At 34.4% G+C, this 14,545-nt stretch overlaps 1 protein-coding gene across 9 annotated transcripts in view; it reads left to right on the plus strand.

Moving 5' to 3' along the window:
* The window catches only part of NFIB (nuclear factor I B), a 547,931-nt gene that overhangs the window by 427,229 nt on the left and 106,157 nt on the right, over window positions 1-14,545 (plus strand). Inside the window, exon 1 of one of the 9 annotated variants that reach the window (XM_044685462.1) lies at window positions 8,181-8,205. The exons of the other annotated variants lie outside the window; for them this stretch is intronic. Within the exon in view, the coding sequence (XP_044541397.1) occupies window positions 8,181-8,205 (25 nt within the window). Of the gene's footprint in view, window positions 1-8,180; window positions 8,206-14,545 lie in introns of those variants that run through there. 9 annotated transcript variants of the gene reach the window in all.

Raw genomic sequence — 14,545 nt, forward strand, 5'->3', positions numbered from 1 at the left:
TCAGAAGAAATTTGATCTTTGCTAGTCAGGTGAAAGTTTCTGAAAAATACCAAATGCGGGGGCAGTTGAGTAGCTAAGGATTGAGAGCCAGGCCTAGAGATGGGAGGTCCTAGGTTCAAATTTGACCTCAGACACTTCCCAGCTGTGTGACCCTGGGCAAGTCACTTAACCCCCATTGCCTACCTTTACCACTCTTCTGCCTTGGAGCCAATACACATTATTGACTCCAAGACGGAAGGTAAGTTTTTTAAAAAAAATACCAAATGCCAGGTAGTGTCCCAAGTTGTTTCAGTAGCATTTAGTATGGATTTTAAAAAAGGCCCCTTCCCTTTTGCCTTTTGAGACAGGGAATCAGAGGGAAAATATAGGCAATAGAAACTGTTTGACGGTAGTGCTGGTGATTTTTTTAAAAACAAAGTTCAGCTTAATGTTGAAGGACTCTCAGTACTTTGGCTGTGTTGCTATGGGCTGGAAAAGCAGAAAATGTTGGCTTGCTTCTTGATCACAAGGCAGTATCAGTTTTTAAATGATAACTTCATAATCATTTTGGAAAACTGAACATTTGGCACTTATGATACTACATGCAGTCAGAAGATTCCTTATGAGTCTGGAGATGAGTCTGCAGTAAAAGCCTAAAGTTGGTCTGTATTAAAATTTTGTCACATCTGGAAGGCATTTAGTGTGTAAAATTACATAGGTTTGATAGAATTCAGGATTGAGACATATGGATGGGATATTATGCAGAAACTTGCTCTCTTTTGTATTTTTTGTAGCTTAGTGATTTGATCCCATGAATACTCTGTTGAAATCTCTATTGGAAGCAAACTCACTAAAGCAATGGTTAGTTCAACGTTTATAAAGTCTGTGGTATAAAAGTGTTACTCCCACTCTGCCACTTTTACTGTAGAAGCACAAGTCAGCCCCTTAGGACTGAAAACCATTTTGTGTTTTTCTTTGTTTCATAGGTTGCCATCTATTATATAGCATTTCCATACCTTGAAAGGCAGCATAGCATAATAGGAATATTGGATTTGATGTTGAGAATAACTGGGTTTGTCTACAGACCTTTTCTTCACATCTGAGGGGCTCAATGGATCAAGGGGTAGACTTGGAGTCAGGAAGACCTGAGTTCAAATCTAATCCCAGACCCTTACTCACTATGACTTAGGACAAGTCACTTAACTGCTATCTGCTTGTTTCCTTATCTTTAAAATGGGAAGAATAATAGCACTTAGATTCTAGAGTTATTGTGTGTATCAAATGAGATTATATTTATAAAGAGCTTTGCAAACCTTAATGTGTTATATAAATTCTACTTATTATTATAATATCACCTTTAGTATTAGTTACATGACCAACGTCCTTAAAGTTTGGAATTACATGCCAATAACACCTATGGAATAAGAGATGGTATTGAATTTTCGATAGAGATCTGGCTTTGTAGTCTGAGAGATATGAGTTCTGATCCTTCTTCTGACAAATACTAACTATGTGGTTAGGGTCAAAGTACTTAACCTTGGCAGCACTTTTAGTATACAAATTGCAGTTGAGTTGCTGTTCATTGGTGGAGTGAGTTTCTGAATTGAAAGTTCTCCCCAGAGATGAAATCACAGATGTGGTTATTCCCTCTGCCCCCCAAGAAAGCTTTCAAATAATGTTATAATTGACATTCAGATGAAAGATAACATTTGTAAAATATTTTACAAATCCAAAATAACTATAGAAATTTCAGATAGAATTCATTTGCCAAGGCTTTATTGTCATAGCTCACCAAATACTGATGCTGTGCTGTGAAATCTGCACTAGGAGGACCCAGTGCTCTAACGTGCATCTGGTCAGCTGGATATGCAGGGACTACTTGCTTTTGCTGAGCCTTAGAACACAATTCAGGCTCCACTTACACACTACAAACACACAACTAACCTCATATACAACTTCAGAGGCCCCAGTTTTTGCCGCAATACATCCTCAATTTGTCTGAAGATTCATACTCAAATATCTCGCCTCCCTTCTTGGTAATAATTTTTCTTCACTTTCCAACAGTCCTGTCACAAATCATTCTACTTCTACACATTCAAACTTCATTCTATACTTCAGCCTTCACAAATACACAGGGGCTGGCTTCTTAATATGCCTTCCCCAGTGATCATTAGCATTAAAAAATGTCTCCATACTTTCCCATAGAGGAAGGGGAAAGATTCACAGTTATGGACTCAGAGATATCACTTCTTCAGTCAGTTACCATGGTATCTTTGATTATCAGGATCCTTTATAACTATCCATTAAGCATCTTGCTAGGAACCAACATTCTATTTTCTGTTACCAACATTCTAGAGGGGCAACTAGAGTAATTCCATCTATTATATACAATCCCTTGAATTTTGGTGGTTCTATATCCTTACAAATATGTTTTTCATGTATAACAGTTCACTTATTTGTTTGTACCTGCTCAGATCTTGCAAAAAGACCCAAAAAAGGAAGTCTAAAATTTCAGTCAATTCATATTTTTGATTTATCATAAAAAAATGGATCTTTCCTCTCATGAATATATTTCATTGTCAGCAGGGAGCTGCCACTTTCTCTTTCTTGACTAGTAATACCTTTTTATTACTCTTCAGAAATGCCTGTTCACTCAATGCATCAATCAGAGTTCTTTACTGACATTTTTTTTTGCCTTCAAAATGCTCAAATGGGCACCTTTTAAATTCATAATGGATAAATTTAAGGACATTTAATGTTTTTATGTCACCTGAGACTGTGCTAACTTGTGTTTTCTCAAGAGACAACTGTTATAGCTTTGTCTTCTTTGGTGAGACAAAGTTATGATGAAAATGTAAAGTAATGATGACTATAATGCTGTATAAAAAAGTAATGATGGATGTTTATTATATAAAATTTACCTTACCAATATTTCTCTATGTAATGAAAAATGGCCTTTTCTCTTTTTAACTTGATTATTCTGTTAAATATGGAGTGACTAATTTGTGGCAAATATACCTGTATTTTTCATAAATTCAAATTGTAATGATGTTTCACTGTAGCTTATGACATTATTAAAACAAAAACTAATTAAAATATATGTATATATATATATGATGGGAATGTATGACAATTTTATTTGTAATTTTTTCTAATAAGATCCTTTTGCAAGCCCAAACAACATTATTGATATTCCAGGAGACTATCATTTTAGCTAACAAATATAAGAATGTCTTCCCAAATCTCCAAATTGTATAATAAACCTAAATTTTATAAAATTTATAAACCAAATTAAATGAGCTTGTACATTTTTAAAAATTATCTTTTCAGTAAAGAACAAAAAAAAATCTTAGAAGTTGGATGAGTTCTCAGGCCATCTTGTCTGAAATGTACTTGAGCAATATTCCCCTCCACAAAACCAATAACATATAATTTATCCAGTTGTTTGAACACATTTGATTCATTGGCGTACTATCATACCAAAATAGTTTATTACACTTTAATGTAAATCTTAAGTGTTAGGAAATTTCTCTCTCTGTTGAGACTAGGTGGGCTCCTTTGCAATTTCTAACCATTACTACTAATTTAGTAGGGCAAGTGGACTAGGGTCTAATAGAAATTTGATCCCTCTTCCACATAATAGTTCTTAAGATACCAAAAGGCATCCATTTTGTCTTTCCTAAGACTTTTCTTCATCAGATTAAACCTTCCTTAATTTCTTCAACCATTCTTTTTTTTTAATTAAAAAAAATTTTTTAAACCCTTAACTTCTGTGTATTGACTTATAGGTGGAAGATTGATAAGGGTAGGCAATGGGGGTCAAGTGACTTGCCCAGGGTCACACAGCTGTGAAGTGTCTGAGGCCGGATTTGAACCTAGGACCTCCTGTCTCTAGGTCTGGCTCTCAATCCACTGAGCCACCCAGCTGCCCCCTTCAACCATTCTTAATAGTAAGGATTTTGAGACTCATCATTGTCTTCCTTTGGTTTGGCCATGCTTAGGATATTCTTCAGCTTAATTTACATCTTTCCTAAAATGTGGTACTTAGAAATGAGCACAATACTCCAGATGTTGTCTAAATGGTGAGAATAGCATCTCTCTCTTAACTGTGACCTTTTTTGGGCTTCTGGATTCACAAAGTTGACTCATACTAATTTTACCGGTTACTAAAAAATGATCACCCAGACCCCCCAAGTCCCAAATCTCTTTCAGACAGCTTACTGCTCTTTACTCATACCTTCAGCATCTTGTTTTTGGGAGGATGATTTTTTTTGACTCTTAAGTTTCCTATGTCCAGAAAACTTAAATTTTAACAGATTTTACCCAATGTTCTAGCCTAGAGTGATTTTTTGGTTCTTGATTTTTTCATCTAAAATTTTCGTTATCATTCTCCATACTGTGTCATATGACAACTTGATGAGTATGCCTCTCTGCCTTTATCTAAGTCATTGTTTATTAGTACAGGGTTAAGAATAGGCCTTTGGGGGTACTTATGTTGATAATGAACCATTAACGAGCATTCTTTGGATCAAGACATCCAACTAGTTCTGAATCCAAATAACTGGACTGTTGTCTAGTCCAAATCACTTTACCTCATCCACAATTATAATTAAACAAATGGTTTGCTTACGTAAAAGTAAATTGATTTTAGAGCATTTATTTCATCTACCAGTCTAATAACTTTGTTTTAGAAGGAAATTAGGTTACCCTAACACGACCTGCTCCTGATGAAACCATACTGGTTCCTTGTGATCACCACATCCTTTTCAAGATATTCATTTATCATCCTTATAACAATACCATCTAAGATTTTTCCAGAAATCAGATTCAAAATTGAGGAGCTCTTTCAGTGTCTTATATACTCCTGAGTAGAAGTTGACTTGTTTCTGCACTCATCTTCTTCCCATGTAAATAGCTGACCGTACTCTTCTTAATTTTTTTAGTCCCCTTCTACAAATATTATGGTCATATTAAAATGAACAATGAAATTGAGAGGAAAAATAATTTCCTGGTCATTACACAAATTATCAAGTGAAAATTAGAATTAATTTTATTGAAATCTAGAGATGAGAGATAATGTGATATATTTTAAAGAAAAATAAACTAAATTTCAGAAGGCCTAGATTTAATTCCTAGATAACTTAATTACTATATGTATGTTACCTTGGGCAAATCATTTAATCATTCAGAGTCTCAGTTTCTTCATTTGTAAAATGTGAGCAATAATGGTTTTGATTTCTACCTTGTGGGGAGTTGTGAGGAAAGTGCTCTGTAAACCTTAAGTGACTATAAAATTGCTGTTGCTATTATTTTTATTAGGAATAAGGCTAGAACATCGATCATTTCACATATGTAGAAATGTACACTAAAGTCAGTGTGATGATTGACATTTTTAAGCTTATAGTTAGTGATAGGTTCCTGATGATGGAAAATAGTTTGTTTTCATAAATGACAATTTTTTTTTAAATTTAGGAAGGTGAACAATGTTAAGTAGATTATAGTGTCAGCTCACCTTCTCATTGATCATAACTAGGGGTCATTAGAGAGAAAATTTTATCCATATCTTTCCTATCCGATCTTCATACTTTTGGGAAAAATGAAAATTTTAGCTTTCTTTTTGTATTTGATATTTACTGAGAGTTTGGTTTTATCCAAAAGATAATTTCTTCTATCTTCTTTCCTTTAAAAATCTATTTATTATTCTTTTGGGGGGATGTGACTTATGATTTTGTTGATGTAGGGAACTCTTTATGAGGAAGCACCCTCCATTAATACAATTTCCAAGATTCTGTCTTAAAAGAGATGCCTGGAGAACAGAAAGATTAATCAGTTTGCCCAGTGTCACACAACCTTTCTGTAGAAGGAACAATATCTGGACCTAGTTCTTCACAATTATGAATTTAGCTTTCTATCTCATATATTATTCAACCTATTTAATATTATTGTTATTGTTTCTGATAATAAGCAAGCATTTCTTAAGCACTTGGGCACTCTGCAAGGTGCTAGGAACACAGTCAAAATTAAAACAACATCTGTCCTCAAGGAGTTATATTCTAACTAGAGGAGACAACATATAGTAAATATTGTATTTAGGTATATAACAGAGACAATATGCTATCTCTCTATCTGTTCAAAATATCTATGAAATAGATAGAAGGTAATTTTGCGGGTAGGAGATACTATGGAAAGATCTAGGCCTTGAAAGAAACTAGAAATTGTGAGAGATCTAGAGGTGGAAGAGGGAGTGCAGTCTTGGCATCGGCGAAAGTACTATTGGTGATAATAATTGTTATAATAACTTTTAGAGTTTTTGTAAGTCTTTTTCTTCCCGGTAGACTTATAAATAGCTCAGTTGTCAAAATATTATCCCTGTTTTACAAAGGGAGAAAATGAGGCTTAGAAATGTATCGATTTCCTCCAGATTTGATCCAGGCCTTCACAGTACTTGACACTTTAATATGAATTTTACACATTCTATTTCTTTTGATTGAATAGCCTTGTGAAGTGTATACTGCAAAGTATTGCTTGCCTTCTCGGGGTAGGGGAGGGGTCAGAAGGAGAGAAAGAATTTGGAAATGAAAATTTTTTAAAAAGTAGTATGATCACCATTTCAGAGACAGGTATACTAAATAGAGCATTAATAGAGCTTATTAAGAGTCTTGTCCAACCAAGATTAGATGAATAATAAATGATAGGATCTGAACTTAGCCCAGTTCTACTGACTTAATATATGCTTAATATGTGATTAGTTCCAAAGACTGTTGTTTTGTGAGCTAAAACAAAATTCCTGTATTTCATTTGAATGTTTTATTTGTAAAGAAATATTTATAGTTGGTAAGACCTTGGCAACTGCCATTTAGTTTTGTGAAATTCTGAAACTGAAATTTTTTCCAGTTTGCCTCAGTGGTTATTTTCTTGAATCAGATAGTATTCTGGTTTTCATTTCCAGATTTATATTTCATCACCATTTCCCTTGCACTACATACCATGCAATGAAATGCAGGTTTCTTAGTTTCCCCACACAACCTTATATTTTATATATATAATAGCAAAAATCTTCAATAGTTCCCAGATGAGTAAGATAGAATATCCATCTCATCTTCTTTTCTACTGAATCCATATTTTGGAAAGAGCTTCATTGTTTTCATGTAGCAAGTTGCATTGGTAAATTGTACCCTAATTACCACATAGTGTAGTGATCAGCCAGCATCATGAGATATGGGAAGCATTTATTTTAGACTATGAAAGAGCATAAATCTTACCACTCTCTTTAGAAAACTTACAATACAGCTGGAAATGTTTTGTTTCCAACAAACATGCAATCTTCTCAAAATTGGAAAAGAAATGTTTTGAATAAATAATGTTTTGGCTTATTTCTTTCCAGTGAGGGGGCTTATTTAAAAAAAAAATTCAAAATTGTGAAGTAAAACTCCCTCTCTACTCAGACATCCTTACGCATATCTTTATTGCATTCTGGTGATGCTCATTCTTTTTCTTAATGTGTAGGATACGAACTTCCTTGGCTTCCTTTAAGTTCCAACTAATACCTCATTTTCTACAGGAAGTCTTTCCTGACAACCTCTCGTAATTCTAATGCCTTCCTCTGCTAATTATTTCCTTTTTATACTGTGCGTAGCTTACTTGTACGTATTTGGCTTGATGTTTTCTCCATTGGGCTGTGAGCTTCTTGAGGGCAGGGGCTGTCTTTTTTCTCTTTTTTGTATCTCTAGCTCTTAGTGTCAACTAAGTAACTTAGTTAAGTACCTACCTGGCACATGGTAGGTACTTAACTGTTTCTCGATTCTTTTTAAATATCTAAACATCCTGTTTGTCTTGAATGAGCCATAGCTTCACTAGCCTGTTCAAAAACCTAAACAAGATGAATTAATTAATTTAAGGGAGATTATGTATATCACTAATCATATTATGCAGTCTTGATTTAATTACCACTTTTTTTACTTGATTGAAAACACCCTTTAGAAAGTTAGGAAATTTAACAAGGTCCCATTTGGTGAGCAGGCAGCATATAGACTAAATACAACTGAGAACAAGAGAAATGTAGGTGAAATTGGGTGTCACTATTACATTTGGGGATCCTTCAGGTAATACTGTGGAAAATAATTTAATCTTGGGGCATAAGAGATAGATGATTTTAACTCTGCTCTCTGTCGTGAGGATATTTGAATATCAATTAATGAGGGATGATGACTTTTCTGACCGAGCACTGTCAAGGAGTTAAAATATGAGTTGGCATAGTACAAAAAGGAAGAAACAAGAATTAGAATGAAGTATAGAGGACTTTGGGGTGGAAGTAGTTTGCTTATGTACTATATGTGTGTTTTACTTTTTCTCTGTCAAGGTGGCACAGGCCATTAAAATATGAAATTTTAGTTTATTGAATATATTTTTAAACAATATGAATTTACAAGAAATGAGATGTAGTGATCCAAAGAAGGAATTTAAGTTACGAGGGGTGTATTAAAATCTGTACAAGCCATTTTCTCTTAATGCATTATTCTGTTTCTGCCAGACTAATTCCAAAGAAGCTTGACTTCTTTCAAAATGAGGCCTGGCTAGGAGACCCTACTGCAAAGATATTACAGGAATTTGGAAAATAAAATGATGCTGTCGACATTTCACATATTTTAGCCTGTTAACAAAGTTGTGTAGTCAAGAGAGTTCCAAATAATATAATGTACTATTTAAGAAAGAAAGACAGACTGAAGTGAGTGAACCAAAACTTTCCCACACATTTGCATACTTATGCAAGACAGGGAAAGCACTTACTCAGTTTTCCCATGTCGTGTTTCTGGTGTTATTTTAATAAACATTTAATAGAGGGAAAAGAAAATGTTGTAAAACAATAAGTAAGTTTTTGTGTCACCCTAACGGGTGATGACAATTCTCCACTAAAACCGAAGCTGTGCAGCTCTGTTGTCTGAGGGATTGGAAGGGAGGGAGAGGGGGAAAAAGATAATTTATATAATAGGAATTTTGATTATATAAAGTTAATTTGTTATAAATCTTAGAGAAATCAGCTGTAAGTTACAAAATGCCTAGATTGAGACACCATAAGAGGTGGTCGTGGTGTTTGCAGGGAAGGAGGTGAGAGATGGATAGATGGAGTCAAAAGTTTTAACCCAAGAATCAGGGTTCCTTTCTCTCTCTTTCTTTCTCTCCCTCTCCCTCTCCCCCTGGCAGACCTTTTGTTTTCCAAACTCCTATACATTCCATTATTTATTCATTTCTTTTTTTCATTTCCATCAGCATGTTTATGTACTTTAACCTCAATCTTTTCTGTTTCTTTTACTTTTTTCTTTATCCTGACTGCTTCTTTGTGGCATACTTTATATTTAATCCCTGCAAGCTCCCTCTAACCCCTTTCTCTCTCATACTATCTCAGTAAGCTAAATTGAATTTAAGCTTATGAAAGTGATCATTAATAACCTTTCATAGAGAAAGGAGGAGACTGTTCTGAGAAAGGTTGGGTTTTTTTTTTTAGATTGAAGGTATTCTTTAGTTGACAATGGGCTATTTCTTCACCTGCTTAAGGCAAAGGTATATGACAAAGGAGCCCTTTATCGCATGCTGACTAATTTTAGTTCTAGCAAGAGGCTCAAAGCAGGTTACAGTATGGGTTTTATTCACTCTTCAGCTATTCTTTGATATATGGATAGATATTTTGTTATAGAGTCATGGAATTTTAAAGCTGGAAGGGACCTCAAAAATCCTCTAGTTCAACCTGCTTGTTCCAGCCAACTTGGCTGTTAAGTGAAATGCTGTATAACAAACCCTATTTCCCATGTGTTGTCCTTGAGTCATAGAGTCAATGAAAAATGAGTTCTCTGTATTTTTCTTTATCTAGAGAGTGAGAATTCAATTCAGATCTGAGAGGGCACCTTTGTCATCATCTTAACCAGGAACTTCTATAATGGAACTCCCATCATATGATTTGCTGAAGTGAGAAAATCTGAAGTATGTGGGCGTATTTCCTTAAATGTAGCTGACACTAGAAGTCTTTCCCAAAGTCTCAGGTCTGGCCTCTCTCTCCACCCAGATCCCAGTCATTTTCTGTCTCATCTGATGTTGAGCTCTGTCCAGAGGTCTCACATCTCCCAGGGACCTTCTTAAACTTTCCTGAGATTGATGTGTATATTCCAGGCCAGATCTTGTTTACTAACACCACTGATCAATAACCTAGGGAAGTGTGCTTTGCTGTTGTTTCTTCCTTTCTACATATGGTTTTTAATAAATTCTAGTTTTTAGGAAATGTAGACCAAATTCATAATTTTAACTAGTTCTCTAAGTCTCATACTATGACAGTGAGTTTTTTTTTTTGTACGTTGAAAGATACTTGTATTTTTTTCCTCAGCTGGGATTTTTCTGATCATCAATATTATTAAAACCCTTATCTTTCACCTTAGAATCAATAGTGTGTATTGGTACCAAGGCAAAAAAGCAGTAAGAGCTAGGTAACGGGGGTTAAATGACTTGCTCAGGGTCATAAAGCTCAGAAGTGTCTGAAGTGAGATTTGAACCCAAAATCTCCCTTCTCTAGGCTTGACTCTCAAGACACTAAGCCACCTGATTGTTATTATATTCATTTTTAGATTACTCCTTCCTTCTGTCATCTATTACTGCTAGTTGCTCTTTATATCCTTGAGCTTACTGCTAGATTTTACCCATTGCTTAATTTTTTTTGAATGTGGAGAGCTGATAGGGAAGAATAAATCCTAAATAAAGAATAAAATATTTTTGGATCTAATAGAATTTAATGAATCAGTTAATTTTGATGTCTACCTATTTTCCATATTGCCCCATTCCCTCTATTCCTTGTGTCAGAAATTAAGTACTCAGACACAGCCATTCACTAGTTTTTTCACAGTGAAATTTCTTCAGATTAGGAGAGAAATAACAGGATTTCCTTTGTTTACCTAGCAGAAGCCATGCTGAATCTAGTTTGAAGTTAATTTTTTCCATAGCAACAAAGAGAGAATGGAATTATAAGTAAATTGTTCTCCTGGATGAATGCAAAATGGGTAAACAGCTATAGGAGCAAAAAAATGTAGCTTGTAAATTTAGATTTTAAAGGGAAATATCTATCCCATATCAATTTAACATTTATCTATTAAACACCTACTACATACTAAGTGCCTGGTACATATTAGGGGTTCAATAAATGCTTGATGAATTGAGAGTTCCCTAGTATAGTTGTACTATGTAGGAATTAAAGCCAAAATACTTACGTTCAAGATATAGGCTTTTAATCCCACAAGCCTCAGTATGATATGTAACATGTATGTAATATATTATATGTAACACAATGAAGTTGGATTAGATGACCTTGAAGTCTTTTCCAGTTCTACATTTGGTAAACTGTATAAAAACAAAATTTAAACTGTCCGTTGGTATTCAAGGAGTTTGTATTTTACTTGTGGAAGGAGGTCATGGAATAATATGTATACAGATTAGTAAATACAAAGTAATTCAGTAGTATACATTGGCCTCCTCTTAGATCTTAACATGCGGAACTGTATACTTTGGCCACATAATGAGAAGACAGGACTCAATGGAAAATATCCTGATGTTGGGAAAGATTGAAGACAAAAGAAAAAGGAATGGCAAAGGATGAGATGAATAGATAATATGATGGAAACAATGAACATGAGCTTAAACAGATCTTGGAAGATAGGGGAGGACATACAGGGTCATAAGAGTCAAATACAACTGAGCAAATGAACAGCAACAATACTTATTATATACTTATTATATCAATTGTTTTTTTAAACAAACAAAACAAAAACAAACAAAAAGACTCTACTAGACTTTTCCACCCTATTCAGCTATTTATTTTCATAGCTCTCCTTCCTTACACGTAGTGGGCTCTACTAAATATTTAATCAATTAAGTGATTAATTGGTTTTCCTGCTGAAATGTGGTGGAAAATAGCATATACTTAACCATCCCAATTACATATAGCCTAGATTCTGTTTACCTATTCCACTGAGGGTCACCAGTGACCTTCTAATCACCAAATCCAGAGGTTTGTCTTTTTGGTTTCTCTGCAGCATTTGACGTGAATCCAGTCTTCTGTATGCTTTTCTTCCCTTTGCTTAAGAGACTGGTGCCATGGATAAAGTGCTGGGCCTGGGGTCAGAAAGATTCATCTTCTTCCTAAGTTCAAATTTAGCCTCAGCTACTTACTAGCTCTGTGACCCTGGGCAAGTGACTTAACCCTATTTAACTCAGTTTCCTCATCTGTAAAATGATCTGGATAAGGAAGGAAATGGCAAATTAGTGTCTTTACCAAGAAAATCCCAAATGGGGCCACAAAGAATCAGATGCTACTGAAACACCTCAACACCATAGGGATTAGCCATAAATCACTGGCATTTATGGGGTGACATAAATGCTTCTTCCACAGTGACTACTAGTCCTTTTTCTGCAATACAACTGTCCCTAGCAATTACTCTCAGGATCTGTTCATTGTATTTGCTCCAGACACAGTTAAGAATAGTTAGTTTTATACCTCTCTACCTTTAATCATTTTGTTTCCTTTGCCTCAAATGTTCTTTCTCCTTTACTTCACTTAATGAATTCCTGTTCATCAAAAACATACAGACACACACACAGTCAGAAGTCACACACTAAGATTTAGTTTATACTTTTTTCAGAAAAAGAAAAAATACAAAATATTCAGTGTATCTGCTTTTTAAATTAAGAACGGATAACATGAAACTTTAATCAATAATTACAATCAGTAATTAAAAATTTACTTGTCAGCATCAGTTGAGAGTTATAGGAGAGGATATTTAATGAAAGTCAAAGGTTTGACTCAAGTCTTGGGATTCAATTGTCTATTTCCTTCAAATACTTGTGGTTTCTAGTAGTTCCTCTTTTTTCAGTTCAGGAAATGGTTCACACTGTTTGAAGGTGAAAATAGAAACGATTAGTAGCATAGACTGGTGTTTCCCAAGAAAAGATTTGTGTGGTTGTCATACATAAGGGGTCCAGGGAATTTATTTCTTTATTTTTAGGATGGCAATAGCTAGGTACTCCCTGAAGCTTGTATATATAAAATTTTTCTTTCATAATAGTCCCTGCTTTCCTCCCTCCTAGTAATGTTTTTCAATTGCACTAAATTATGAGGGAAAATTTGTTGCACCACTTAAAAGTCTAGGTCAAAAAATTCATGCTGAGGAATCTCCTCTTATATCTTCATACCTTGTGTTCACATAGTTCTCTATGCTAGGAATGCCCATGCTTCACCTAGTTGCCTATTGAATTTGTCTCTCCTTCCAAGGCCAAGAATAACCTTAAGACACAGCCTTATAGCCTGGGTTATTCTCCCCTTTATATAATGACTTTATTCTTCATAGTATAGATACCTCTTGTACATCTTGGGGTTCAGGAGTATGGCACCCCACAATCTAGAAAATTCACATAAAAATTTTTGACTTTCATGTTATTTTTACAAACTTTAACTTTTTACTTATTTTAACTTTAAAAAAGAAATTGTATATATTTATGGCATAAAAGATAACAATATATTGATATTATATAATACTACATATATACTATGCTTTTCTGAGTTTCTGAACTTTTTCTGTGTCTTCTACTGGCCTTTGATTGACTTTTGTGTCTTCCACAAAATTCTCATTTAATTTCTTTTGTTAACTTGCAATATATTGAAACCATGATGGAGAAAGTCATGATGTGGAAGGGATACCTGTATATTGTTTTGTAACTTTCTAATGGACTTAAAACATGATTGTGTTTAATATGTTAGAATTTTTATATTATCTCCCACAAGACTATAAGTTCCATGAAGGCAGAGAATTTTTCTACTGAACATTTATAGCTCTCACAGTTTCTGCCATAGTACACTGTACAGTATAGATAATTCATAAATATTATTTTATATTACATTGTATTACATACGTAGTTGCTGTGCCTACAATAGGATTGCTCCAGCAACTTTAATCTTAATGGGAAATTAGAACATAAGTACCATGAAGACAATGATTATTATACATCATATCCCACTTGCATTTAGGAAAGTACATTGTACATAGAAGACAAAATTACATATATGAATGAATGTATTAGAGTAACAGTAGCTTTCATACGCTTCATCCTTCTTTGAAGGTTACATTGCTAGAGATATGATTGTTAGGAAAATTTAAAAAGGGCCTTAGGGTTTTCCTAGTTAAAATCAATCCCCTTCTCTCTCTCTTTCTCACTCTCTTTATTCTTCTCCCACTCTCTCTTTTTTCCCTTTTCTCTTCCCCTACTTTATCCCTCTCCTTTATCCCCCTTCCATAACCAATATATGCATTTATATTGACTGGACTGAACTTAACTTAAAGATGGCAGTCAAATAACACACAATGTTCTCTCTTTCTATCTGTCTCTTTTTCTCTTTCTTCAGTACCATTTCCTCTGTATTATATTATGCATTGAGAGACAGGATGGAAAAATAGAATGAGAAGATGAGGTAAACTCTCTGACAATACTGGCAAATGATTCTGGGCAAGTCAGTTAATCTCTTAGTGCTCCTGGCAAC

This window comes from Gracilinanus agilis, chromosome 1 (genome assembly GCF_016433145.1).
Source record: "Gracilinanus agilis isolate LMUSP501 chromosome 1, AgileGrace, whole genome shotgun sequence".
NCBI classification, from domain to species: Eukaryota; Metazoa; Chordata; class Mammalia; order Didelphimorphia; family Didelphidae; genus Gracilinanus; species Gracilinanus agilis.